The 26,291-nt window shown below is 40.9% G+C and overlaps 1 protein-coding gene and 1 long non-coding RNA gene across 2 annotated transcripts in view; one reads left to right on the forward strand and one right to left on the reverse strand.

Annotated features, from left to right (window-relative positions):
• Positions 1–26,291, reverse strand: part of DOCK5 (dedicator of cytokinesis 5) — a 236,457-nt gene that overhangs the window by 169,776 nt on the left and 40,390 nt on the right. Inside the window, exon 2 of the mRNA XM_031949649.1 lies at positions 1,566–1,649. Within this exon, the coding sequence (XP_031805509.1) occupies positions 1,566–1,649 (84 nt within the window). The remainder of the gene's footprint in view (positions 1–1,565; positions 1,650–26,291) is intronic.
• On the forward strand, positions 4,066–8,194 carry LOC116421230. The gene is made up of 3 exons (XR_004231529.1): positions 4,066–4,223; positions 6,167–6,264; positions 7,010–8,194. It is a non-coding gene; the product is annotated as an uncharacterized LOC116421230 (long non-coding RNA).

Consider the following 26,291-nt stretch of genomic DNA (forward strand, 5'->3'; position numbering starts at 1 on the left):
GAAGGAAGGAAGGAAGGAAGGAAGGAAGGAAGGAAGGAAGGAAGGAAGGAAGGAAGGAAGGAAGGAAGGAAGGAAGGAAGGAAGAAAAAGAAAGAAAGAAATGAAAGAAAGAAAGAGATGGCACACTCCCTCCTTTCCCAGCCTCCCCCCTTTCCCAGCCTGGAACTAAAATAATCATTCTAGTGATTAGCTTATCCTATCTGTGATTAAAGTTGTCCTTGAGATGTTTTCAGTGAGCTTCTCTATTCTTTTGTCCATTCACAAAACAGTTCTTTTTTTTCCATCTGTGCTACAGCTCAGAAAACAACAAATAGAAAAGGAACTTGTCTCAGGGCTTTTTCTAACTGAACTAAGAAAAGAAGAAGATTAAGGGATTTTCAAGTACTGAGCTGCAAGGGACCTCAAAGGGAAGAGGGTCCAAGTGCTTTATTTTACAGGTGAGGAAACTAAGGCCCTGAAAAAACAAAGTGTCCTGCAGTTGGTCACTCAGTGTTTAAAGAAAGATATGAATTCGGGTCTTTGCGAGTCCAGCAGCTCCATTTAAATGAGCACCACAAAACATGTTAATTACATTATTTCATTTTATCTGCAGAACAGTGGGGATTATGATTCCCATATTACAGGTGAGAAAAATGAACTTCAAAGACACCGAGGGCCCCACACCCAGCAGGGAACCTCTGTTTTTCTGACTCTACTCCAAACCTTTTTGCCTCTCATGGCGGATGAATGGAGGGACCTGGGCACTTAGACCATTTAAACCCTTTTCTGCAACCTTTGGTGAACTTGTGGCTCTTTTTCAGCCGCTCCCAGATGTGTCCCAAGAGCTATGGATCCTGGGTTCAGGAGACAGACAACTTTCTCCTCCTCATTGCCTGTACCCAGGTGTCGGGTCATACTTTATTGGGCAGGCTATCTTAATCCAAGTACTCCACAGCAAAGATAATCCCAGGTTCTCAGAGCCTGGTGTTCCAATGGCAGATCCTACCAAGTAGGAGAGGTTTTAAGTCTCCACAATCTGGGAAATCCATCAGTTTAGCACCAGCTGAGCTCCTCACCAAAGGCCCAGCCAACACCATTTTTTTTTCAGGAACCAAAAAAGGGAGACAGTACGGTACGAAGGAAAGACCCCTCTATCTGGCCACAGGAACTGGATTCAAATCCTGACTTATCCCACTTCCTATCTGTTGAATCATTTCAGCTCTGGGGCTGTCACTTTCTTAGTCTGTAAAATGGTCGGACCAGAGGGCCTGGAATGAGTTGTTCCTCTGACCTCCAGGAGGTAATCAGGAGCCTCATCAGAAATCCAGGAGCCTCAGAAGGCTAGCAGGGGCTGCTATCTTTAGTAAATACAGCAACCACACAGATAGAATCAAGAATCCCTTCAACTGCTCAGCTGGATTGGCTAAAAGCATGGAGGAATGAAGTTTTACAACCCGAATCCTTCCAGGTGTGGGATTGCAACATTTCCAGAAGGAGAAAAGGCCGGTGGACTTCTGAAAGCCCAAGATTAATCAGTAAACACGTCCCTCCCCAGAGTCCTTTGCCATCAGGCAGCAAAACCTTACCTTCGTACATCTCCAGAATGTGGACGGTGTCCCCGATCTGCAAAGACAGCTCCACGTCTTGGGATGCATTGTAATTGTAGATCGCTAGACATGGGGAAAAACAAAAAAGAAGGATATCACCCAACACTGAAAGGAAACTCCTCTTACAGAGGAACTCACTATTTCCCAGATGAGCATGAGCAGCCATGTCTGGCACACAGTAGGTGCTTGCTGATTGATTGCTATTCCCTCTGTGCCTGAGACAGAAGAAGAATCACAGTAGAATAATACATTCATTTATTATGACTCTGAAAATGGTGATTGATTCTGAGGGTCATAAATACACAGAATTAGATTAAGAAGGGACCATGTTGTGGGCAGCTGGGTAGTGCAGTGGATAGAGTTCTGGGTCTGGAATTAGGAAGACTCAGCTTTCTGAGTTCAAATCTGGCCTCAGATACTTTCTGGCTGTGTGATCCTGGGCAAGTCATGTCCCCCCCTTTTGCCTCAGTTTCCTCATCTGTAAAATGAGCTGGAACAGTAAATGACTCTAGTATTTCTGTCAAGAAAACCCCAAAGGGGATCACAAAGAGTTACATGTGACAGAAAAACAGCAGAACAACATCGCATCCCTGCTTGAGAATGTACAGTTGGCTCCCTCTTGCTTTAAGGAAATTAAAATAAATAAAATAAAAATACCAACTCCTCCTCCTTTAGGTGTGCTTTTAAAGCCCTTCCCAGGCTGGTTCAGCCCAACCCTCTTTAGGATAATGGAATGAGATTGGTTTAAGGTCCTCTAGTCCACTCTCTCCATTTTACAGTCTAGGAAACTGAGGCCGGTGATTTACCCATGGTTACCTCTCTACTACGTGTCACAGTTGGGACTTAAATGCAGCCTTTTTTGCTATGAACCTGCAGCCTTTCCTGTACAGCCACATTCTCCCTCCTACCTTTGTGATATCCCCAGTTCTCTAGCTTCCCCCTTTCCTTCCAGAATCAGCCTATAAAAGGCTTTTCTTGATCTTCACACAGTGACAAGTACTCTCCTCCCAGAAATTACTTTTCAGACCATTTCCATTCAGTTTCCGTTTTCTCCTAACAGAACATAAGCTCTTTGGGGGAGACTTAAAGCCGGGACCATTGGGGTTTTTCAGTTGTTCTGTCATTTTTGTACCCCTAGCATTTAGCACCTGGCACATAAAAACGACTGGACTGAACTGAATGGGACTGATGAATCAAGTCTCATCTAACACACAAGAGGCAGGATTCACACCCAAGACCTGCTGACTCCAAATGTACTACTCTCTCTTTTAATGTCAGTGTCAGGGACGACGCCATTCACGGAAACAGGAATTTAGAGCAGGCGTAAATGCTTGAGGGACAGGAAGGACAGAGTATAGGGCTAGAACTGGAGTCAGAAAGACCCGGTGGGCCTGAGCAAGTCATTTATCCTTCCAACTCAAGCACAGCTCATGGCTCTTCCATGATTGACCCAGAAGCTGATCTCACTCATCCCTGAAGGATTTACCAGTCAAACCTTTGCGTGTTGAGAGAAAGGATTTCAGAAACCATCTGGCCCAACCCTTTCATTTTACTCATAAAGAAACTGAGGATCAGAGCGGGTAAATCTTTTGCCTGAGGTCACACAGATAATAATGGTGGAGTGAGATTTGAACTCAGTCCTCCATCCTTCAGTTCAAAGTTCACTGTCCCACAACGCCTCTCCTGTTGGCTACAAGTAGGATCTGATTGAGGGCCATTACCTGGAAGAGAAATGACTTGTTCTGTTTGATAGCTGAGGGCAGAAGAGGGAGGGGCAATCAGAGGAACAGCAAGGAGGCAGAATTGGGTCTGTGGCAAGGAAGAGCTGCCTAACAGCGGAGGGCATCCCCAAGGAGCCTGGCTGACTTAGGAGGGGCTTTTCTCTCAAAGTCTGGATGCCCCCCATACACACACCTAGAGCCTTTGAAGAGCAGATCCCTGTTAAGTGAGGGGAAATGGTCAGTTGGCCAGGTGGTCAGGTGCCCTTACACCCCCGAGGGACTGTGCTTCTGCAGCCACCCTGGACATTTGCCGCACATCGGTCTGCCCATCTCGGGGACTATAGATCCTCTGCTTCCCATAATTGTTCCCAGAGCTCCTCACCATTCAGTGGCTGATGTATTTAACTCATCAAGAGATCGGCTGCTTAATTTGGAACTATACCCAAAGGGCTCTGAAAATTGTACATACCCTTTGATCCAGCAGGGGATCTACTGGGTCTAAATCCCAAAGAGATCATAAAGGAGGGAAAAGGACCCACATGTGCGAAAATGTTTATAGCAGCCCTTTTTGTAGTGGCAAGGAACCGGAAACTGGGTGGATGCCCATCAGCTGGAGAATGGCTGAAGAAATTGTGTTATATGAATGTTATGGGATATTATTGTTCTAAAAGAAATGATCAACAGGAGGATTTCAGAAAAGCCTGGAAAGAGTTACTTGAATTGATGCTAAGTGAAGTAAGCAGAACCAAGAGAACATTGTATACAATAATGACAAGATTATGAGATCATCAACTGTGATGGATTTGGCCCTTTTCTTCCACAATGGGGAAATTCAAGGCAATCCCAGCTGACTTGGGATGGAGAAAGCCATCCACTTCCAGAGAGAGAGCGATGGAGTCTGACTGTGGATCAAAACGTAGTCTTTTCACTTTTTGCTGTTATTTATTTGTTTTTCTTTCTCATGGTTTTTTTCCCTTTTGATCAGATTTTTCCTGCACAGCATGATGTTTATGTTTAGAAGAATTGCACATATTTAACCTATAACAGATTGCTTGTTGTCTTGGAGAGAGGAGAGGGAAAAATTTGGAATACAAAGTTTTGTGAAAATGAATGCTGAAAACCATCTTTATACATATGTGGAAAAAAAAAAAGAAATCGGCTGATTTTCTAACAGAGCAAATGAGAGGAACAACAAACATGAAATTAAGTTAATCAGCACCAAGGCATTTCCAGGACACCTGCCATGTTTCAGTGAATGCTGCTGTCTACCTGGGCAACAAACTGGCAAAGGGCAGATGCCCCACTCGGGAGGGTGAAAGCCAGGTCACTGCCTTAGGGTAACCCAGATCGTTAGGGCACCCCCCCTCAGATCCCGGAGGTTGGAACAGGAGGGTGAAGGAAATGAAACTCCAATTTCCCTCAGAACTTCCTCATTCTTATTGACAAAACCACTATCCTGTGGATTAAGGAAATAAAACTAACAGGGTCTTTCAAGGTCTTCTCGTCCAATCTCCTCCTTTTACAAATGAGAAATCTAAGGTTCTGAATGGGTTACCACTTGCCTAAGACCACCCAGGTGTAGCAGAGGTAGGATTTGAACTCAGGTCTTCTGGATTCTGACCCTCCTGAGCCACCTACATCACAGAGTTAGATTTGATGAGTCTTCCAGCTCTAAATATTCAATCTTGGGATGTTCATCAAGAAGTACATTAAGTGGAGGTCTGAAGACCTCCAAGGAGGGGAATGCCCTATTTTTCAAAGCAGGCCATGTTGCCTGGGAAAGCTCAAATTATGCTTCTTTGAAATTTGTTATTGGTTTTATCCTCTCAAATCGGGCAGAATAACTGCCATCTCTCTTCTCCAACGGAGCCCTCCAGATCCTGGAAGACGGCCCTCAGAGCTTTCCCAAGCCTTCACCTCTTCATTTTCCCTCCGCTGAAAACATCCAGCCTATCAATATTCTTTCTCCATGGTAGTGCTGGGGGCTCCATGGCTGTTCAGCCATATTGTCACTAACTCTCCCCCTTGTCTTGCTTCCTCTCTTTTTCAAATGGGCTGATTCCCAGAGGTACCACTAGCTCTACTCCTCAGGTCAAGAATCCCCCCATCTCCTCCCCAGAAACCTAAGGTCGCCTCATCCTGGGGCCCTCTCTACTGATTGGTGGGGTCCAGGCTCCCCACCTCCCTTCCCCCATTCTGATAAATTCTCATTCCCTTTTATGTGTAAGAAGCTCTCCAGCTCTCCCTCTCTGCATCTCAGTCTGTCTCTCAATAAGGAATTGTGGGTTCTTTTTCCTTCCATTCTTCAGTGTCTACTTTAGATAAAATCAGACCTGGAAGCAACTAGAGAAACGAAGTCACTGTCCCAAGATGAGGGAGTTATACCCAGGTCATCTGTGCTTTTTCCTCTGCATTGCTGTGTGGTACAAGGAAAAATACTTTAAAAACTCATTAGAGACTCAGTTTCATCCTTTGTAAAAACAAGGATTTGGGTTATATTTTGTTGAAGATGCCTCCCAGTAAATTCAATGATCCTAGTTCATGTGCAGCTAAGGGACACAATAAATAGTGCTAGTGCCTTGAGTCAAAAAGATTCCTCTTCTTAGTTCAAATCTGATCTCAGATACTTATTAGCTGTGTGATCCTGGGCAAGTCACTTCACCCTTTTTGCCTCAGTTTCCTCATCTGTAAAATGAGAAAGGGCAAACCATTCCAGGACATTTCTCCAAATGGGATCATGAAGAATCACACAAGACTGAAATAACTAAATAACAACAATAAGAGCTAATCGTTCTCTTCTTTTTATCTAAGATGTCTCTAACAGTTGGTATCTCTCTGTGTTTGGGAAACATTCTGCAGGGACTGGACTATTAATCTCTCTTGGTATGAGGTTGGTCGTATATGTGGAGGAGAGTTGATTTAGCAGATTACAGAGTTTCAGAATTGGACTCACATTCGTAAGTAGGAACTCTTGAGCAGGGAATCCTCTGCTGAATCTCCAGTGAGGGACCACCTTCCCACTAGGGCAGCCCACGATCCCCACTAATGGGCACCCAGTTTTTTCAGACTTCAAGTCAAAATTTGCCTCTTTGCAATTTTTACTAGTTTCTAGTCTTACTCTTCTTGTTGCCCCATTTTATTCTCCAATTATTAATGTCCTTCATAAACTGGGGTGCCTAGCATGGATCACAGAACTCTGGACATATTCTGACCAGGGCAAAAGCAGTAGAACTGCCCATCTTCTTGGTTGTAGACTCTTTTTTGCCCCTATTAATAAAGCTTGAGATATGGGGACTGCCATCTTACAATGAGTCTGCAGGCCACTAATTCCCCCAGTCGGTCCCCCAGTAAACTGCTCTTTAACCACACCTTCCTTATCCAACCACAGAATGCCCCAGAAAATTAGCCATTAGGTTTTCTTCCCTTTCACGTACAGGATGTGACTGTAGAGACTTTCACTTTCATCCCTGAATTTCCAGCACCTAGTACGGTACCTGGTGCTTAGGGGGCACCCACCAAGCTTGCTGAATAGTTAACTTTAGAAAAAAGCTGCTTTGAAAGCTGAAAAGGCAGCCTTGCTGCTAAAACACCACCAAATCCATTTTAATGTTGCTCCTTATTCTATTTAAGTTATACGACTACAGATGTGATGACTTTTAATAAGCTAAAAACCTATAAAATGCAACTTATTTATTTTGACAGCTATTCCCTGGCAGCTAAACGAACCATCTTTTAACCCCATCTGTGAAAAACCACGTCAGGGAGAGACAAATGTTACCCTCCCAGTGACGACTGCCATAATGGAATCCCATTAAATTTATCAACTTTGAGGAAGTGTTGGGTTTTGTTTTCCAGCTAAAGGGAGACTCCTCCTCCTCCTTTCTCCCCACCTCCTCCTCCCCCCAAGGACTGCTTTTTTTTTTTTTACCCATAAATGGAGAAATGAACACAAGATGAGATGGGTGTTTGATTGTGTAATGAGTTCAATTCCATTTAACCAAAGTTGATTAAGCCTTGATAGACACAAGGCACGATGCTAGGCACAGGGATGCCAAGATAGATAAGATAAAGCCCTTTCTCTTACAGAGTTTATGATCTAATAGAGGAAACTAGAAGTACTTAATCAGCTATGACATAAGAGAGAGTAAAGTCCAAAGGAGAGCGGAGCAAGCGGAAGTGGGAACGAGACACCCAATTTTCAGATATGACCACAATATACTGATGGGTTTTGTCTGACTTCTCTTATTACAAATACTGAATAGATGATGGGAAGGCAGGGAGTGAGTTAAGTGGGAAGCCATAGAGACACAAAAAAGTAAAAGCTCACCAATGAAAAAATAAAAAAATCCCCAGAAGCAAAAGTTCAGAAAGGGACAAAGCAATTTTGTTACTGTCCCGAACACTTTAACATATATATATATACTTTGTTGAAAAGAACCCACTCACAAGAGAAGTTCCTGAATTCACCAACGATCCTGTTTTTCATTTTTGTGTATCAGAATGTTTGTGTTTGTGGATGATTGTGTTTATAATGAAAAAAAGGAGATGGAAAACTAAGAAGTGAGATATAAATAAATCACACACACACACACACACACACACACTAAAAATACTTGCAATACAAAGGTACAAATAAAGTTTGAGGTATGTGAGATGATCCCTTCAGCTAGAAGTCAAGAAAGGCTTCACCTGGACAGGTCTTAAGCTCTTCTCCTGAGTCTTCCACTAATTTAGCTGTGTGACCTTGGAGAAGTCATGTGAATTTCCTCAGTTGTTTCCTCATTTGTAAAATAAAGGTCTCAATAAACTGGATAGAAAATGCATTCAGAGTGAGAACTATAGAGAATGAATGTAAATCAACACATGCTATGCTCACTCTTCTCCCCTTTTTTTTCCTGTTTTTTTTTTTCTCTTGTGGTTTTCCTTTTTCTTCTGAATTTTCTCTCCCAACATGATTCATAATCATGTGTATTTTTAAATGTGTAAATGTGTATTTTTAAAATCAATGTACATGTATAACCAAAAAAATAATAAAACAATAAAAAAAACTTTAAAAAAAGGAAATGATGAATAGGATGGTTTCAGAAAAAAAAAATCTGGGAATGTTTATGTGAAGTGAAAAAAAAAACAGGAAATCACCATTCATAGTAATAGCAATATTGTTTTAGTGATCAAAATGTAAGACTTACCCATTCTGATCAATAAAATGATCTTTGACAATTCAAAAAAGTAAAACAAAAGACCTGGATCAGAATAATAATATTGATGATTGTGATAATGATGATAATGATAATAATTTTAATAGCTAGTTATAATATAATGTATTTATATTATAACATATAATATAATATTTTATATATCATAATAGCTAATGTTTATATAGCACCAGCTATGTGCTAAGAATTTTGCAAATATTTCATTTGGTCTTTATGACAACCTAGGAGGTAGGTGCTATTATTATCCCCATTTTGCAGGTGAGGAAACTGAGACAGACAGAAGTTAAGTGATTTGCCCAAACTCCCACAGCTTATAAGTGATCTCCAAGAGTCCTCTCAACCCTGACATCCCCAGGCCTGAGTTCTCTCCCATTTCTGGTAATTAGCTCTGACTTTCTAGGCCAGCAGTCCCACCCAGTTCTGACATTCTAGGCTCCTGGTTTTTCCCAGCCTGACATTCGGTGATTCATTAAGTGTTGATCTTAGGGAAGGGGAAACAAGCGGGAGAGCTCTGGGCCAGCAGGCCCCATCACAATCTCTTGTTTGGTCTGAAGAAATCAAACAAGGGCAGGGAGTCATGCAGGCTATAAATCTGCAGGCCGGCCTGTGAGAAGTTGCGAAAGACCGGTTGCTGGAATCCTTCCCCTGCGGCCTGCAGCCTCCTCTCGGGCAGCCGAGATGACAAAGACGGCGAACATCTACAGAGGGTAGGATTGTTTGCCACCTCCTCCTCCACCCTCCCCCTTTCAGTTGACCTTTGAAAGAAGTAAAGGCTTGAATATTTGGTAGAGAAAAACATGGTCTAAAAAGGGAAGACATGTCTGGTGAGGGTGGCCCCCCCTTTTTCTCCCAGGAATTGTACAACACCCAAACAAAGAGCCCCATTTCCCCTCCCAAAGAGCCCACAGGGCAGCGTGGGGCAATGGAATGGACGCCAGGCCTGAGACAGGAAAGCCAGGGTTGGGTTCTGGACAAGTCGCCCCATTCACCCGATGTCCATTCAGTGTTTACGGAGGTGAGGGCTACTGAGAAACAAGGAGGCAAACAAAAAGGAGAAATAAAGTGGTCCCTGCTCTCAGAGAGCGCATGTTCTATTCAGGGAATGAAGCATGTATAGAGAAACAAATTACAAAATAAATTCAGTAAGGAGAATGCTAAAAACTGAGAGGGATCAGGGAAGACTTCCTGGAGGAGTTGACAGCTGGGAGCCTTGAAGAGAGCCAGGAAATGGAGAGTGAGGAGAGGAAAACAGACTGGCACAGGGGAAGGAGGGATGAATTTGTAGTCGGATCCAAATCTTACCTCTGACACCCGTGTGATCTTGGACAACTCACTGGCTTGGGTCTTAAAGGGTTTAAATATATATAAATCAATGGACCCATCACCCGTCTATGCTCCCTGAGCAGGTAGATGCAGGGTTTGAGACCAGCCGGCACAAGTAGCCCATGGAACAATCCACTGCACTGGAACATTGTGGCAAGCCCTGGGCAGCTGACGTCCCGTCCCACAGAGAACGCTTGCCCAGTGAGGTAAATAAGCCAGAGCAGGAATGCTGACGCCAGGGTCTGATTCTGATCAGAACCCTTGCCTTGGCCGGGTAGCAGGATGGCTTTCTGAAGCCTTTGAGCAAAGCTCCTAAGCAGCCGCCACTTCTGAGGTCCTAACCTCCAGGAGGCTGGAGAACCTGTCCAACTCTTGTGAAAAACTGGGTACTTTCCGGGCTTTAGAAAGAAGGCTGCCCTTGTCATCAGCTCAGTCCCCCAGCTCTTCTACATCAGAGCTTTCTGGGTTTAGGAAATTCATTTAACCTTTCAGACACAAAATCAGGCTTTGGGGCCTAATAGTCTCTAAATTTCCCTCCAACCTCAAGAATTCAACCATTTGCCTGGGTTCTCCTGAGTGAAGGAGACCTCAAGATGCAGAAGAGTGTCTGTGTGTTGGTAGTAGAACAGTTAGTCTGGGAGAGGGCGCATCCTCTTCAAAAGGAGCAACAGGAAGGGAACCAGGGGTGTGTTGGGTTAAGCTGCCCCTTAGTTCAAGCCCTCATCACCTCTCACCTACATTACTGTCCCAGCCTCTGCAAGCCTCCCTCAGCTCCAGTCCAGTTTTTCCTACCCAAGCTGCCGGGTTCCTCATCCTCCTCAAGCCTCTTCCAAGGGAGTCCAGGACAGATACAGCTGAGTTTTCTCCAGAGCACCACAATCAATATCTTTTTTATTTTCTATTTTATTTTTTTTTTTGCTGAGGCAATTGGGGTTTAGTGACTTGCCGAGGGCCACACAGCCAGGAAGTGTTAAGTGTCTGAGGTCAGATTTGAACTCAGGTCCTCCTGACTTCAGGGCCAGCACTCTATCACTGAGCCATCCAACTGCCCCACTACAATCAATATCAATCAATCAATCAACATTTTATTGAGCAACTAGTATGTGGCAGGTGTCGTGGTCAGCAAGCCCACCTTTTGCAAGCCACATTATTATGCCTATTATTGATCCCTCCCTTCTCTAGATCTTCCCTCATTACACTGGGAGCGTTCTGCTCTATCCATTCTGAGTAAATATAAAAAGAATAAATGCAAGTGAACATGAGGTCTTAGGAGCCAGGCCTTCAGGGGACAGCAAAGGCTGGAGCTGTGCCCTTCTCCATGTAGGCAGCTCCTCTTCATCTGGTCTTTTCTGCTGTTAGAATGTAAGTGCCCCGAGGAGGGACCAGGCAGTCTTGTTTCTTGCCCTTGGGTCACTAGCCCTCAGCACAAAACTTGCCACATAGTAAAGGCTTTTAGTCATTCATTTTCCTTGAGTGTGGCTGAACATGACACAGCCCTACTCTGTCAATTCCAGTGACTCCTTCAATAGGAAACACTACACATATACCATGAAGGGTAGCGCACCCTCCAAAGAAATAAGGAGGGAACAATGGGCAGATGGGGAAGTAAAGGGTGAGGGAAGAAGACAAGGGAGGGATCCTTGGGTGGGGGAGGGTAAGTAATAGCAGGGCAACTTAAGGAGCAGAATTAAAGCAACCTTTGCAACCTGACCATGGCTTACCTTTTCCTTCCAGACTCCCTGGACATGATGTCCCCTCCTGCAGTCAACAGACTTGCCCAACCCACCCACTCTTCCTCAGACATGGCGGTCCTTCTCCAGCTTTATGGCTTTTCATCAGCTGTCCTCATACGCCTGGGACACACTCTCTCCTCCTCTGTGCCTCATAGACTCTTTCCCCTTAGAAGTAGCGGGGAGTCCATAACTGAGGAGCTGGAGAAGTTCAGAGAACGGCAGCGTAGTCTGCCATGAAGTTAGAATGGATCGGGCACCTCAGCACGCAGCGGTCCGGGGACTAGCCAGTCACTCACTGAGCATCACCACAGAATGAGGAGCCTCTCAGAGAGCAGGGCTCACTACCTTTCTCTCAGTGGCGAGGTACAAGGTCTGGAGAACTAGGTGCTCAGTAATAGGGATAAGTGGAGGGCTTTTAGAAGAGACTTAAAGAACCAGGACCCCTGGTGAAGGCCATTAGGCTCGTATGGAGGTCCCCTGATAGTGAAGCTTTTGGGATTGGATTCTCTCCTGCCCATGAGTAGGAGACGGTAAGTCTCTTAAAGAACTAAAAAACAAGATGTTTGTGAACTCTTCGCAAACCCTAAAGTGTGATATCAACGCCAGCCATTGCCACGATGATGATAATGATACCTTCTCCCCTGCGCTCCAAACTCCTCACCTATAACCCAACATATTGGGCCGCCGGCTTCTCTACAGTTTCAGCTAAAATCCCACCTTTTGTTCAAGGGCTTTTTCCCAATAGAAAACTGTTGGTGCTGAGATATTATTACGGTTAATTATTGTTGTTGTTATCCTCATCCTTTGGCTTCCCTGCAAGGTTTGCTTTCTTCCAACTAAGTCTTGGCAAGGTTAAGTGGTCTTTTCTTCGTCTCTTTATTCACTCCCATCATTTGCTTCTCTCAAACAGACCGGACACTGAGAAAAAAGCATTGTGCCACACGTAGCACTTAAATTACTTTGGGGCGATCCTTCAAGCTGTGTCCAAACCTGCCTAAAACTCCAGCGCGGCCCTGTGCTGCCTGTGACAAGCAGTATCTCTTTAGGTCATCGGTTTATGCCTTTTCCACAAATAATGTCCCATACAAGGCCTTGATTCTTCTCGTAACCCTAGAGCCGCGGCTCTCACAAGTTTTTTTTCTCTCAGTATCTTTATTCTATTAGAAATGATTGAGGATCTGTCCAAAGAGTTCCTGTTTATGTGGATTGTGTGTTTATAGATATTTACCATATTAGAAATAAAAAGTAATCTGGAAACCTACTCACATCGGGAATGGGTTCAATAGGGAACACTACATATATACCATGAAGGGTAGAGCACCCTCCAAAGTCTATAAAGAAATAAGGGGGGACAATGGGCAGATGGGGAAGTAAAGGGTGAGGGAAGAAAACAAGGGAGGGATCCTTGGGTGGGGGAGGGTAAGTAATAGCAGGGCAAGTTAAGGAGCAGAATTTAAAGCAAAGAGGTAACAGGCAGAGGAAAGACACGTATATGTGTATGGGGCACAGGGAGGGGTATGTCTATAAAAACCAAACAAAGAAATAAAAACTAGTTTTGAATTTGCAGATCCTCTGAAAGGATTTCAGAGATTCCCAAGGTTCTGGGGACCATACTTTGAGAACCACCAGTCTCAGACACACAAGAAGATACACAGATTGAAACTATTAATGTGTGTATGTGTGTATATTTTACATATATTATATATATTTTATATATTATGTATATAATTTATATATTTTGTATATATGTATATTGAGTGTGTTGTGTATGTGTGTATATTTTATATATGTATCATGTATATATGTATATAATGTATACATTTTATATATTATGTATATATGTATATTGAGTGTGTTGTGTATGTGTGTATATTATATCTATACATATCATGTATATATGTATATAATGTATACATTTTATATATTATGTATATATGTTTATTGAGTGTATTCTTTGGGTATGTATATGCATTTTTAATATATTATGTATATATGTTTATAATGTGTTTGTATTTTATATTGAATGTGTTGTGTATGGGTGTGTGTATTCCATATTCAGGACCTATAGACTTGCCCCACGTGGGTCACCAGCTAGCTGGTGGCCATGGACACATGGTCTAGGCTCTCACAGCCTAGGTCCCCTCCCTTATAGACCGAGGGGGCTGGGCTTCCTTGGCTGCCTTCAAGTCCCAGCTAAAACTCTACCGTCTGCTCCAAGATCTTTGTCCAATAAAAAATATCAGTTTGTCATGAAATCGATCTGATTCTTCAAATCAAATGTGGAAATCTTATGGGAGAAGGTCAAGGATCTGACAAGATGACCAGAGGCTGGAGTAGTGGCGCCACAGGTAGAGCACCGGACTGGAAGGCGGAGGTCCTAGGTTTGAATTCTGACTGCCCACAGGATCTGGCTAAGCTAGTTGGGTCTGTTTCTCGGATAAGAAAAAAAGGGATTTCAACAATTCAGGTTATATCAGTTCAACAAGCATTTATTAAGCACCTCCTAAGTTCAGGCACTAAAAAAGATAAAAGTAAATCAGTAAAGGCCCCCACGGAGTCTGTGTGACCCCTACAAGCTCTGAATCCCACTATTTAGGGAAACACAGCTCCATAGAATCCCAAAGTGGAATTTAAATGCTTAGGAAACCCACCTTTCTTTCTAAATTCTCCTTCTGCCCAGGGTACCCCATTCCTTTCAGTCACTCAGATTGGCAAGGCTTAGCTCATGATACATGAGGCTTTTTCCAGTCCCAAGTGCTAGTACCCCCTCCTCCAATTACAGTAGACATTTTTATAAATGTTTATCTGTGTACAAGCTGCTTCCCCTAGGGAGTATAAACTCTTTGAGGGCAGGGGCGAGTTCATTTTTGCCTTTGTATCCTAAGTGAAATATATGCTATTGATCACTTTCAATTACAGTGTCCAAATTAATATTTATCTCTTCTGTATTGATGGATTTTACATCATTAGTACATGCAATACTGTTTTTCGGTCATTCCACTTGTGTCCCAACTCTTTGTAACCACAGTTGGTATTTTCTTGACAATGACATTACAGTCATTTGCTGTTTCCTTCTCTAGTTTATTTGACAGATGAGGAAACTGAGGCAAAAAGAGTTAAGTGACTTGCCCCGGATTACACAACTAATATCTGAGGCTGGATTTGACTCCAGGCTCCGAAGCCCAGACCCACCCATTTGCCCCAAAATCATTTTGTATTTGTTCTTTTCTGTATTAATTTCTATGTGAACATGATGTATTCCTCCTAGAGCAGAATGTACATTCCCTGAGGGCAGGGATTGTCTCACTTTTAATTTTGTATCTGAATTTTGCACATAGTAAATACTTATTAATTGGTGTCCACTCACTAATCATCCCTCTTAATTTCCACAGATGCATAATTAAAAGGTAACTTTAAAATGGAGAGATTAAATGTACTTTGGCCAACTGCTTCTCGGTCTCCCAAAGCTGAGAATATAATAGCAGCGGCTTTTGAAAACACCCTATTTCCCAGCAGGCCTTTCTATCCAACAGGCTCCCAATGACTATGTATCTCTGCCTTGTTTGTCCTAAACAATGGCTGGCATTCAGAGTTTTTGGTCCTGGGTCTCGGCCTGACTTTCCACCCCATTTTCGTAAGTTTCTTTCAGAACAGTGAGAGATAAGTACATGTGTGTTAGGAGGGCAGGGAGTGAACACGAGAGATTGAAAAACTGAAGAAAGAAAAGAGAAGAGAGAGAAAAAAAAAAAGACCGCATAAACGTAGGTGAATTTTGGAAGAGTTTTACAGCCTGCTTCTCAAAAGGACGTTGAGCTTCTAGAAACCATTGAAGCTCAATTACTTCATACGACTTGATACAGTCATCCAGTCTCTCATCTGCATCAGAAGTAAGATCTATAGAATTAAGCCTTGGCCCCATATTGGAGCTTCTGGGACAACAGTAACAATAATATAATAATAGCCAGTATTTAGACAACAGCTTCAGGTTTATAACCTCTCTGGGTTATACACAGGTCATGGGTCAGTCATGTCCAACTCTCTGGGACCCCATTTGGGGTTTTCTTGTCAAAGATACTGGAATGGCTTTACCATGTCCTTCTCCAACTCATTTTACAGAGGAGAAAACTGAGGCAAACATGGTTAAGTGACTTGCATCACCTAGCTGCCCACTTAGCCAAGTGGGTGGCACATAGTAGGCATTTTATAAACATTTGTCTCTTTCCCTTCCTTTCTCTTTGTAAGGTCACTTCCATTTTTAAATATAGAGAGCTATGACTTACTGGTTTCTGGTTAGTCCTATTTTACAGATAAACTATAAGCAATCTCCAGCCACCTGGATTTGGAAGGCTGTGACACCAGAATGCAACCTCTGTTGGGTCTTTAAAGGCTGGAAGTCATTTTTTAAATCTCTAGAAAATAAATCAAAACATCAACCCCACACCCCATAAAAAGTTACCCCAATGAAAGCAGATTTGATTTGAAATTCCTGGGCTTGAATTTCTGCCTTGATATTTATATGTTCTTTATCCTGTCTGGGGGTAAAATATTATCAACTGTAATATGCCCAGGGTGGACAAAATGGCATTCAAGATCCATTCCAGGTTTTAATTTGGGATCGTAGATCCATCTCCTCTCCACCTCGTGGAGGGAAGAATGCTTCAGATACTAAAACTGGAGATGATTGATCTTTTGAACAAAATATGAGATTCCAGAGCCAGGAGAGCCAAGGTAGAGATCCTGACTTGGGGATCCTGAATAACTCAATTTTCCTCTCTGGGTCTCAGTTTCTTCAGCTGTAAAATAAGGGTCCAATTAGATGTCTCCTCAGATCCTTAGGCAGTTTGAGATCTGGGATTCCACTACTAGATAATCTCTAGGGTTCTTTCTAGAGGCAGTACATTGAATTGTGGGAACTATTAGGATGACTTCAATGTGGTTCCTGCTGTCATGGAGTTTTCAGTTTACCCTATCCAATGATCTCATTAATCCCAACTAAGAATTACTTCTCCCTTTTTTATGAAGAAAAAAACTGAGTTACCAATTAGGAAATGGCTATAGGTCAAGGTTGGAGCAAAGTCAAACCTCAGTTTGTCGCTAAAAGAAAATGGATTCACCAATGAAGCCCAATATTTCAATTTATCTTTGTTGGCCAAAGTGTCAAGACCACTTTTTATTGAAATATAAAGAGTTATTCTACGGAAACTGCTTATTAATCTTTTCAGTGCCTTAGATTCACCTCTATAGACAAACAATAGCCTTTCACTAACATGGCAGCTGGTTTTATGGTTACCTGAGAACTAAAAGCACTGACTTCAGAGCATTGGCTCTTGTGCTACACCTGGAATTTTGTTATATTCTTGTTATAAGCAACATGTGAAACGTGTGTTTTGAGCCAAGCACAGTGAAATAGTCTAGAATGTATAATTATGCTTCATTCATGACTTTTTGCCAGGCCCAATAGAATTACATGTTTAACCAAGGAAAAAGACATAGCCATTTCAGTCTCTTGACTATCCCTGAAAAGGGAAAATATTCAAAATTGAGCCAAATTGTGCAATGGAATAAACAGACAATGTCCAGAAAGGATACAAGATATCTTCAATTCAATTTAATTCTAAAAACATTTCCTAAAACCCTACCATGTGCCGAGGACCATAGTAACTACTGGAGATGTGAAGGCAAACATTCAAAGCTTGGCCCTCAAGGAGCTTTTATTTTATTGGGAGGGAGCACTGTGTAGAGTACAGAGATCCAGATTCAAAAAGCAAGACAGTCCCTGCCCTCAAGGAGGTTACAGTCTAACATTCTCCTCGGGAAAGCCATTATGTAAGGGAAGGAGAGGTCAGGGAGTGGGGTCCAGCAAGGTCATGACAGATATGGCTCCTGGGTAGAGCCTTGAAGAATGACAGAATCTCAGATCAGGAACAGACGTCAGTGATACATTTAGACTTTGAATGTATTGTTAAATATAACTACATTGAGCCCACAACATTTCTGAATACTAGAAAAAACTAAAATGCGATTTCAATATTTAACAAAACAAATAAAATTACGGCAAAAAAGAAATAATGATATTAAAAAAAAAACACACACAGCCCACAGGAATACTTAAGTATGGATTGGTGGCCCCAATTTCTGTTTGACTTTGACCCCAATCATACCCTCAATGGGAACCATTAACATAATCTAGTCAACAAATCCAGCATCATCCAAAGAGAGGGGAATTAGGGGGCGGCTCAGTTTAGTGGCTAAGGCTCTGGACAGCTTGGTTAAGAATATCTGGATTCAGATCCTGTTACTGAAAATTACTATATGATCCTGGACAAATGTCTATTGGAATCAATGGAACCTAAAGTCTCTGCAAGCATTAAAACTATGATCTATAAAGCTATAGAAGATGTGCTTTCCAGAATCAAAAATACAAATACATGTAGGTGAGAGGGGTGATGTCCAGTTCAGAAAGTAATCCCCTTTGGTTGAGACAACAGAGTGCCTTAAAGGGTATGAAATAAGGCTGGGAAAGAGGGTCAGTTAGATGACAGAGACTTAAATGCAGGAGTCTGTATCATATTTTAGAACAAATGGGTGGGAAAGGGAGAAAGGGTAAGGGCTGAAGCAATCATGAGGAAACTGGATATTTTGTGAATCCACAACTGACGTCCAGTAAAGGCTCGGGGAAACAGACAGACATGCTGCTCTGAGCCTCCTGGAACTCTGCAATCCTCAGCCTGAGGGAACTGCGTCTACAGGCGTGGCCAGATTCTTATTTCTCCAAGACAGCAGGAATTTAATAAAACTCTTCATCCTGTATTTGGACAAGTTCATTCAAAAGTGAAATAGCATTTGCAAGGGCTTATTTCAAGGCCTCTAATACCCCTTCTGTTCTTTGGCTCAGAACAGCAAGAGGAAAGGTAATGACCTTCTTGTAACAAAGAGAGGGAAAATTGGCACTGGAAAGAGAAAGACAACTGTGGCCCTTCTAAGTCTCACCCCAAGTTGCATTTTGAGGATCTATTGAGGTAATGGGGCCCAGTCAAATTTTCCCTATAGCAGACCACTAAAATGATGGGGTATGGAATGATACCCCAAAATATACTGGGGTTACAGGCCAGTGTTTGGATTGCCTGGACAATAAGAATCTGTAGGCTCACACATCCTCCAAATCAAGGGGCAAAGCTTTTATTATGCTATTAAGAGCCAACTGAATCCAGAAAGGTTTGTCAGAGGAAAAGGATTTTGATAATTAACAAGAAGGAAGACAAGTTTCTAAGATGTATCCTAGTATTCAGAAGGATACTAAGGGGAAGACAAGACTGGTGGCCCAACCTAAAAGGATTTAACACCCTAAAAAGAATTAACCACAATAAAGAAAAAGAATATGGCAGGATTTTTGTGGGCTAAGCCTAAAAGGAGTTAGCAGGGGAGAGGAATTATGCCAGGATGACCCTAAAAGGGATTTAGAACCTTAAAAAAATTAGTGAGGGAATTACAATAGAGCAGGTCTTTTATAGGGAACTATAACCTCGGGGGTTGACATTATAATTTGGCTTTCTGGTCAGATACTGTGGAGATATAATGATTTTGTCATCATAAAGAATTGAGTAAATTCTACCAGAGACTTCCACCTGGGGTAGGGCTGTAATAAAGGTCCTATTTAACAAAAGGCCAATCAAAATCAAAAGACTCACTTATAACCCTATCAGTGCCCCTTATATATATATTATATATTAGATAAATAGACAGACAGACAGGTAAGTAGATGGGGGTAGATAGACAGACAAACAGAACAAACAAAAAGCAAACAATAATTGTAACTGGATAGGGGGGGTCATGACATTATGATTTATTATTATTTAGTGTTTGATATGTATGCCTATTTTACATACCATTGTACCTGAGGTCACATAAAATTTTTGAGGGCTCAAAGGGGTTATGAGTAGGAAAAATTTAAGAAGCCCCGAGATACAACACTGGTCCTACAATCAGGAGGAACTGAGTTCAAGTCTGACCTCAGACACTTACTAGCTGTATTTTCTTGGGTAAGTCAAAACCCTGATTGCCTAAAAAAAAGCACATTACTTGTGCCTTTCCTCCCACAACTTCTCCAAAAGAAATATTCTTTTCTTTCATCTTTGCCAATTTGATAGCCGTAAGCTGAAAATTCTGTTGTTTTAATTTTCATATTTTTAATTGTTAATAATTTTGAATGTTTTACCATATGCTGATAGGTTGGATTTCTTCTTTAAGAAAAGCTTGTTTATTTCAATTGGCCCATTGAGTGACTCTTGCTATATATCTGAATAAGATAGGAGATATCAGAGAAAATTCACAGAAAAAATTGTTTCACTCCCCAAAATTGTTCTTTTAATTTATCTATAAAACCAAAGCCCTTTCCCATAAATACCCAAGATCAAAACAGGAATTTTTCAAAGAATAAAATCAAAACTCTCAACTGATACTTTGGAAAACTGCTTCACTAATAATCCGAAAAATGCAAATTAGAATAACCCAGATTCTAATTCAAATCCATCAAATTGGCAAAGGTGACAAAAACCAGAAAGTGACAAATGCTGTAAGGGCTGTAATAGACCATTGTGTAGCTGGGAATGGGTCCAGCTATGCTGGAAAACGATTCCTTTGATTCAGCAATCTCCACTACAGAATCTTAGTGCAAAGAGATTAGACTGAGGGAAAGGAATACTTGTAGAATATTTTTTGGTTGTGATAAAGAACTGAAAATTAAAGGAGTGCCCGTCATTTAGGGGAAGGCTAAATAAATTATGGTGGGTTTGTGGATGCAATGGAATATGGATGTGTTTTGAGAAATGATCAAGATTCCCAGAAAGACCAAATAAACTGATAAAGAGAAAAATGAGCAGAACCAACTGGACAACTTAATACAATGACTACAATGATATAATAGTGTTAATACTTCTACAAGGAAGCAGAGAAAAGATGGACACTCGTGAATATAATTTCTTCTACTCTTTTATATCCTTTCCTGAAATAGAAATTTATTATTATATATTTTGAATCCTCCCTAATGTACTGCTGGGCACATGTCAATATTCTGTTCTGTTCTGTTCTGTTTCCTTTTCTTTCTTTCTTTTTTTTTTAATAAACACAAAACTTAAAAAATAAATGAATGAATGAAATGATAATGATAATAATTACAGAATAACTTTGAAAGTCTTAGAAACAACAGTCTTTGTAAAAGCACACAATTCTAAGGAATACTGATGACTCAGACAACCTGTCTTCTGCCAGAGCACTTATGGATACTACTTATAGAATGTAACCTAAATTTTTAACATGAAGGAAAATCAATTCATTTCAATGAGCAAAATACCCATATTTTTTTTCTTTCTATTTTCTCTTTCATGCTTATTGCAACCTATTTTTACCCGGGTCTCACACTTCTTCCCATCAAGCAGAAATTCTCACAATTAAGTATGTCTATGTACATGCATGGTCACAAGTACACAACATGAAGTGAGTGAGAGCAACCAAAGCCAATGGAAAGGCATATGGCGGGCATGAATAGGAAGATGATAACAAAGGATTGCAAAAGAGAAAGAGTGTAAGGGATGTCGCCAAGGAAATGGCTGGCTGGGAAAAAATGGACCCGTGATTAAGGCAAGATCCAGAAATAACTGGTGCTCACTCTAGTTGGAAGAAAGAACAGAAAGTCTCCACCATGTTGAGCAGACCCCCTGATGTAAAGGTACGGAAACATGGACCAGAGTCACACCAGAGAGGCAGACATGGAGAGGCTGGAGGGAATGAGATCTATTTGGGTATAATAGTATATACTGGCTTACTTTTTATATTTATATTTATTATATATATATATATATATAAATATATATATTATATATTTTATATTTATATATTTGCCTGAACTGAAGTCCAGAAATGTTAATAAATTGTCCAGAACCACACAGCTAGCAAACATTTGAGGCTGGATTTGAATCCAGGTCTTTATGACCCCAAAGTCCACTCTTTCTCTACTTCTCCATGCTTCCTTTTACTATAGTTATACCTGCTAAAAACCTAAAGATGCTTTGGACCTGGAGTCAGGGGAATGTGAGTTTAAATCCAGCCTTAGTTACTTACTAGCTGTGTGCCCCTGGGCAAGTCAGGTACTCTTGTTTTGCCTCAGTTTCCTCAACTGTAAAATATCCATAATAATAACAGCTATCTTCCAGAGTTGTTGAGGATTGAATGAGAATATTTATGAAAAATGCTTAGCAAGGTGCCTGGCACACAGTAGGTGCCACTTAAATGCTTATTCTCTTCTTTCCTTCCTTATAGCTATGGATTCAACCATTGTCACATTTTCGTAACAACAGCAACAAACCACAAATAAGAAATCTCCTTTAATAAAATAACAATCCACATTTACACAATACCTTAAAGTCTGCAAAATGTCTTACGATCATTAACTCATTACAATTATTAACTCTTGAAGCAGGTGCTATTATTTCCATTCTTAGAGAAAGAGTATCAGTCAAGTTCAGAGATATTCAATAATTTCCCCCACAATAACACAGTTAGTGTCTGAGGTAGAATTTGAATTCAGGTCCTCCTGACATTAAGTCTGGTGCTCTATGCACTGAACCACCCAGCCCTTATGTTTTTGGTACCATTTTACAACATCCTTCAGTATAGATTATTTCATTCAATCTACATAACAATGCTCTACAAGGTGTTTGACACATAATGAGTGCAAGCAAATGCTCTTAGAGCCAGCCAGTCCATTCCACAGATGAGTAAACGGAGGCCTGTGCAAAGAAATGACTAAGATTACAAGACTGAGTCAATGACAGTGTTGATCCTAGAACCCGGGGCACTTCAGTCCACCAGCTATCATGCCATAGAATCGAGCCAGAGAATTCTAAATCTTCCATTTCCTGGATTTCATCCTGTTGCCCCCTCTGTTCCTCATTTATTTTCCTTATTTCATCTGACAACTACAACCCTGTAAAGGAAGCAAGAAGCATTATCGATCCTGAATCATTCCCAGGCCATCCTTTGCCATGTTTTTCATTTGCTGGAGGCAGGATAGGTGGCTCAGTGAGCAGTGTATTGGGAGACAGGATATTGAGAACTGCTATTTACTATTTCTGTGGCCACAGCGAAGCCATGTGAACTCTCTGGGCTTAGCTTTGGCTTCCTCATTGGGTTGGACCCAAACTGCCTGTTTGCCACTGGAGATTATATCATCAGAGCTGTAGTCAATTTAGGGTCCCTTCCAGCTCTTGATCATGTAGGACCCAAGGTCTTACAGCGACACCACAAGACGCAAAGAACTCCTCTTAATAGAGATTTAAATTTGTATTTTCTCTTTTGCTCCTAAGAGATCTCCTTTCTCATTAAGGTGTAGAAAAAGAATACCGAGATATAGGTCAATGGATCCCAATAAGTGTCACTTATTCTCCAGACTGGCCCGGGGTTCTTTAGAGAAGTCACCTAACTTCCTTCTATGTGTTTACACATACATAAAGCAAGGGCTGACTGAACTCCATCATCCAATATGCTTTTCCAGCTGTGAGTTTATAATAAATGAATATTGACATTTCTAAGCAATTTTCTAAGTTAAATTTCAACTCAACAAACCCTCATTATGTTTTCACGTTATGGATGTGACACCACACAGTCCCTGTCCTTATGAAATTTACACTCTAATTGGGAGATAAGAAAACAATACAATTCACTACAATATGCAGTAGTTAATGTATGATAAATATATTAGTCAAGAGAAACTCTTGCAACAGAAAGAAGGGTCAAAGTGATTCTAGTAGAGAAAAAGCAAGCTCTCTACAACCGAATGAAAAACTACTCTGAATCCCCAATTAATGAGTGAGAATTCAGGAAGTGGTGTTGGGCAAGTGATGAACTTGGAGTCCGAAAGATTTGCATTCAAATCCCACCTCTCACATCACCTGTGTGATCCTCAAAGGCAAGTCACTTAATTTTTCTGAGCCTTTATCTGTAAAATGGGAAGGGAAAATGGACTAGACAATCCCTTCTAGTTTGGACTCTACAAATCATTATCTTATATGCAAATTAAGTAATTACAAGAAAATATTCATATCCATCAGACTGGCAAAGATGATTTTTTTTTAATAAAATGGCAAGTGTGGGAGGGACCAAGAGAAGCTCAAAACTGTTGGTGGTCCAGTCATTCTAGAAAGCCATTTAGAACTATATTCTTTAATACTTGAAATTGTATATTCCCTCTGACTCAAGAATACCACAACTAGGCCCATATCCCAAAGACATCACAGGAAGAAGAAAAGGATCCATTTGCACAAAAATATTTATAGAACTGGAAAGAATGGGCTGGCCATCTACTTCAGAATGACTAAAAAAAAGGAAAAATAATCAGAGAAGTAAGCTGGAGAGATAGAAAACATCCCTATGTAGAGTCCAGCAAGAGAAAGATAATTAACTTCATGACTTCTGGGGGGAAGTGGTGAGGGGTAGGTGGGAACTCAATGCTTGAAAAGAATGGAAGGCTGTGGGACACTGGAGCACAAGGCCCATGGAGATGAGAATAAGCAAAGCTGAAGGGACAGGAGATTACAAGGTGCTTTCTAAGCAAAAAAAACTGCTGTGTGGCTTAAATCCTACCAGTTGTATGTAGTTATCCCACCAAGGGGCTAATTTCTATCTTGTCTCTAATTTATACCTGGCACTCAAAAGTTTCTATTCGACATTATACTTTTATTTTATTTTTAATTCTAGTTCTATCACTACTATTCTATTCAGAATTAAAATAGAACTCTACCCTACTTTGCTTTTTATAATTTAAGATGGAGGGATATTAGGACTGGAGAGCTGCTTTTTGTAAGGCTTGGCAAGGAACTGGAAAATGAATGCCCATCAATTGAAAAAATTATGGTATATGATTGTAACGAAATATTGTTGTTCTATAAGAAATGATGAGTGGACTGATTTCAGAAAAATCTAGAAAGACTTACATGAACTGAGTGTAGTGAGTAGTGAAGTGATGCTGAGTGAAGTGAGTAGAAGCAGAACATTGTACACAGTAACAGCAATTATGGGATGATCAACTGCAATGGACTTGGCTATTGTTGCTATGTGGTGATCCAAGACAATTCCAATAAAATGCCGTCCACATCCAGAGCAATAATTATGGAGACTGAATGTGGAGCAAAACATAGTCTTTTCACTTTTTTTGGTCATTTTTTTTTTCCTTTCTCTTGGTTTTTTCTTTTTTTTTTTGGTCTGATTTTTCTTGTACAACATGACAAATATGGAAAGGATTGCACATAATATATATCAGATTGATTCCCTTCCCTTGTAAACTGGTTTGTCAAACTCTTTACAAGGGAAGAGAGAAAGGAGGAAGTCTCACAAAATGAATATTGAAAACTATCTTTACATGTATTTGGGAAAATAAAATACTATCAAAAAAAGGAACAGATAGCTGGTTCTAAAATTACATGACTGAGATTTAGACCCTCAACTCTGCCCCTGTCTACTTATGTGACCTTCCACAAATTATTCAATTTTTTTTTTTGGGGGGGGGGTTGAGATCCTCAGGTATATCATGGGTCCTACTGGATGACCTCTAAGGTTTTTGCCTTCCTCCTAACCCTCATCCCTATGCCCTTCTGCTCATTTTCTACCTATTACTTAAAGAGATATTTCAATAAAAAAGTCACTTCTTGAGAATGTCAAACAAACAGCATCCTAGGTTTAGATGTAATAAGGACCAATAGCCTAAAACCATCCCTTTTAAAGCTATTGAATTGAAATTGTCCCAGAGGAAAGAACTAGATGGAATCATTAACAAATTATCAAGAGGTAAATGTAGGTTTGATAGCCCAAAAGTCCTCCTGACAATTCTGACTAGCCCAAAGGGAATGGACTGTTTAGAGAGGAGTTGGGGTCCTCCCATCCCAGGAATGGACAATTTCCCTTTGGGAACCTTATAAAGAGGATCCTTATTGAGGACTGGGCTGGACCACTCACCCCTGAGATTCTAGAATCCAATGAGAAAGAACTTTTGAACATTCATTTTGTCAGTTGAACATGACTAGATCATATGTAAGCTCAAGACCCAGTTGGACAGTAAGTTCCAAAGCTAAGGCTATAGAGGTTGGGGTAACTTTTTTTGGAATAACAATAGCAAGGGTGGGATGGAGAGGGAAGGGTGGGGGTGGATTTGGTGACTATAAATCTATCATGTGTCTTCTGCTAAGAGGACAGTCTAGTCAGAGAAGGGTATCATTTGATAAGCTTTCCCCCTACCACTTCATTCTTTCCAGGAAGAAGGAAGATCTGCTCTCAGAGCAGGAAATCACTAGAATTTTTTTTTTTAATATCCCTTGTCCTTTTCTGGGTTCAATTGAAAAGAGGCTAAAAAGGAACCCGGCTTTTTACAGATCCTTGGAGTTCATTTCAGAAATCATCAAAGCTTTTAAAACTGGGTTCCCAATCATGTAACTGAATGTAGGAGTCATAAATAATTTGGCAACAGTAAAAAAGTATCAAATAGTCTGTCAAGATTTAATTCTTTATGTAAAAACAAACACATTCATCTCATTGGTATACAAATTTGCTTTCATTTCTTTAATAAATAGTAAAATTAAAGATATATATTAAAATTGTTTTGAAATAAATTTATGATTTATGATTTTTTATATTTTATGTATCTATTTACCCCGGATCACATAAAAA

The sequence above is a fragment of the Sarcophilus harrisii genome, chromosome 2, assembly GCF_902635505.1.
Source record: "Sarcophilus harrisii chromosome 2, mSarHar1.11, whole genome shotgun sequence".
In the NCBI taxonomy this organism is placed as follows: Eukaryota; Metazoa; Chordata; class Mammalia; order Dasyuromorphia; family Dasyuridae; genus Sarcophilus; species Sarcophilus harrisii.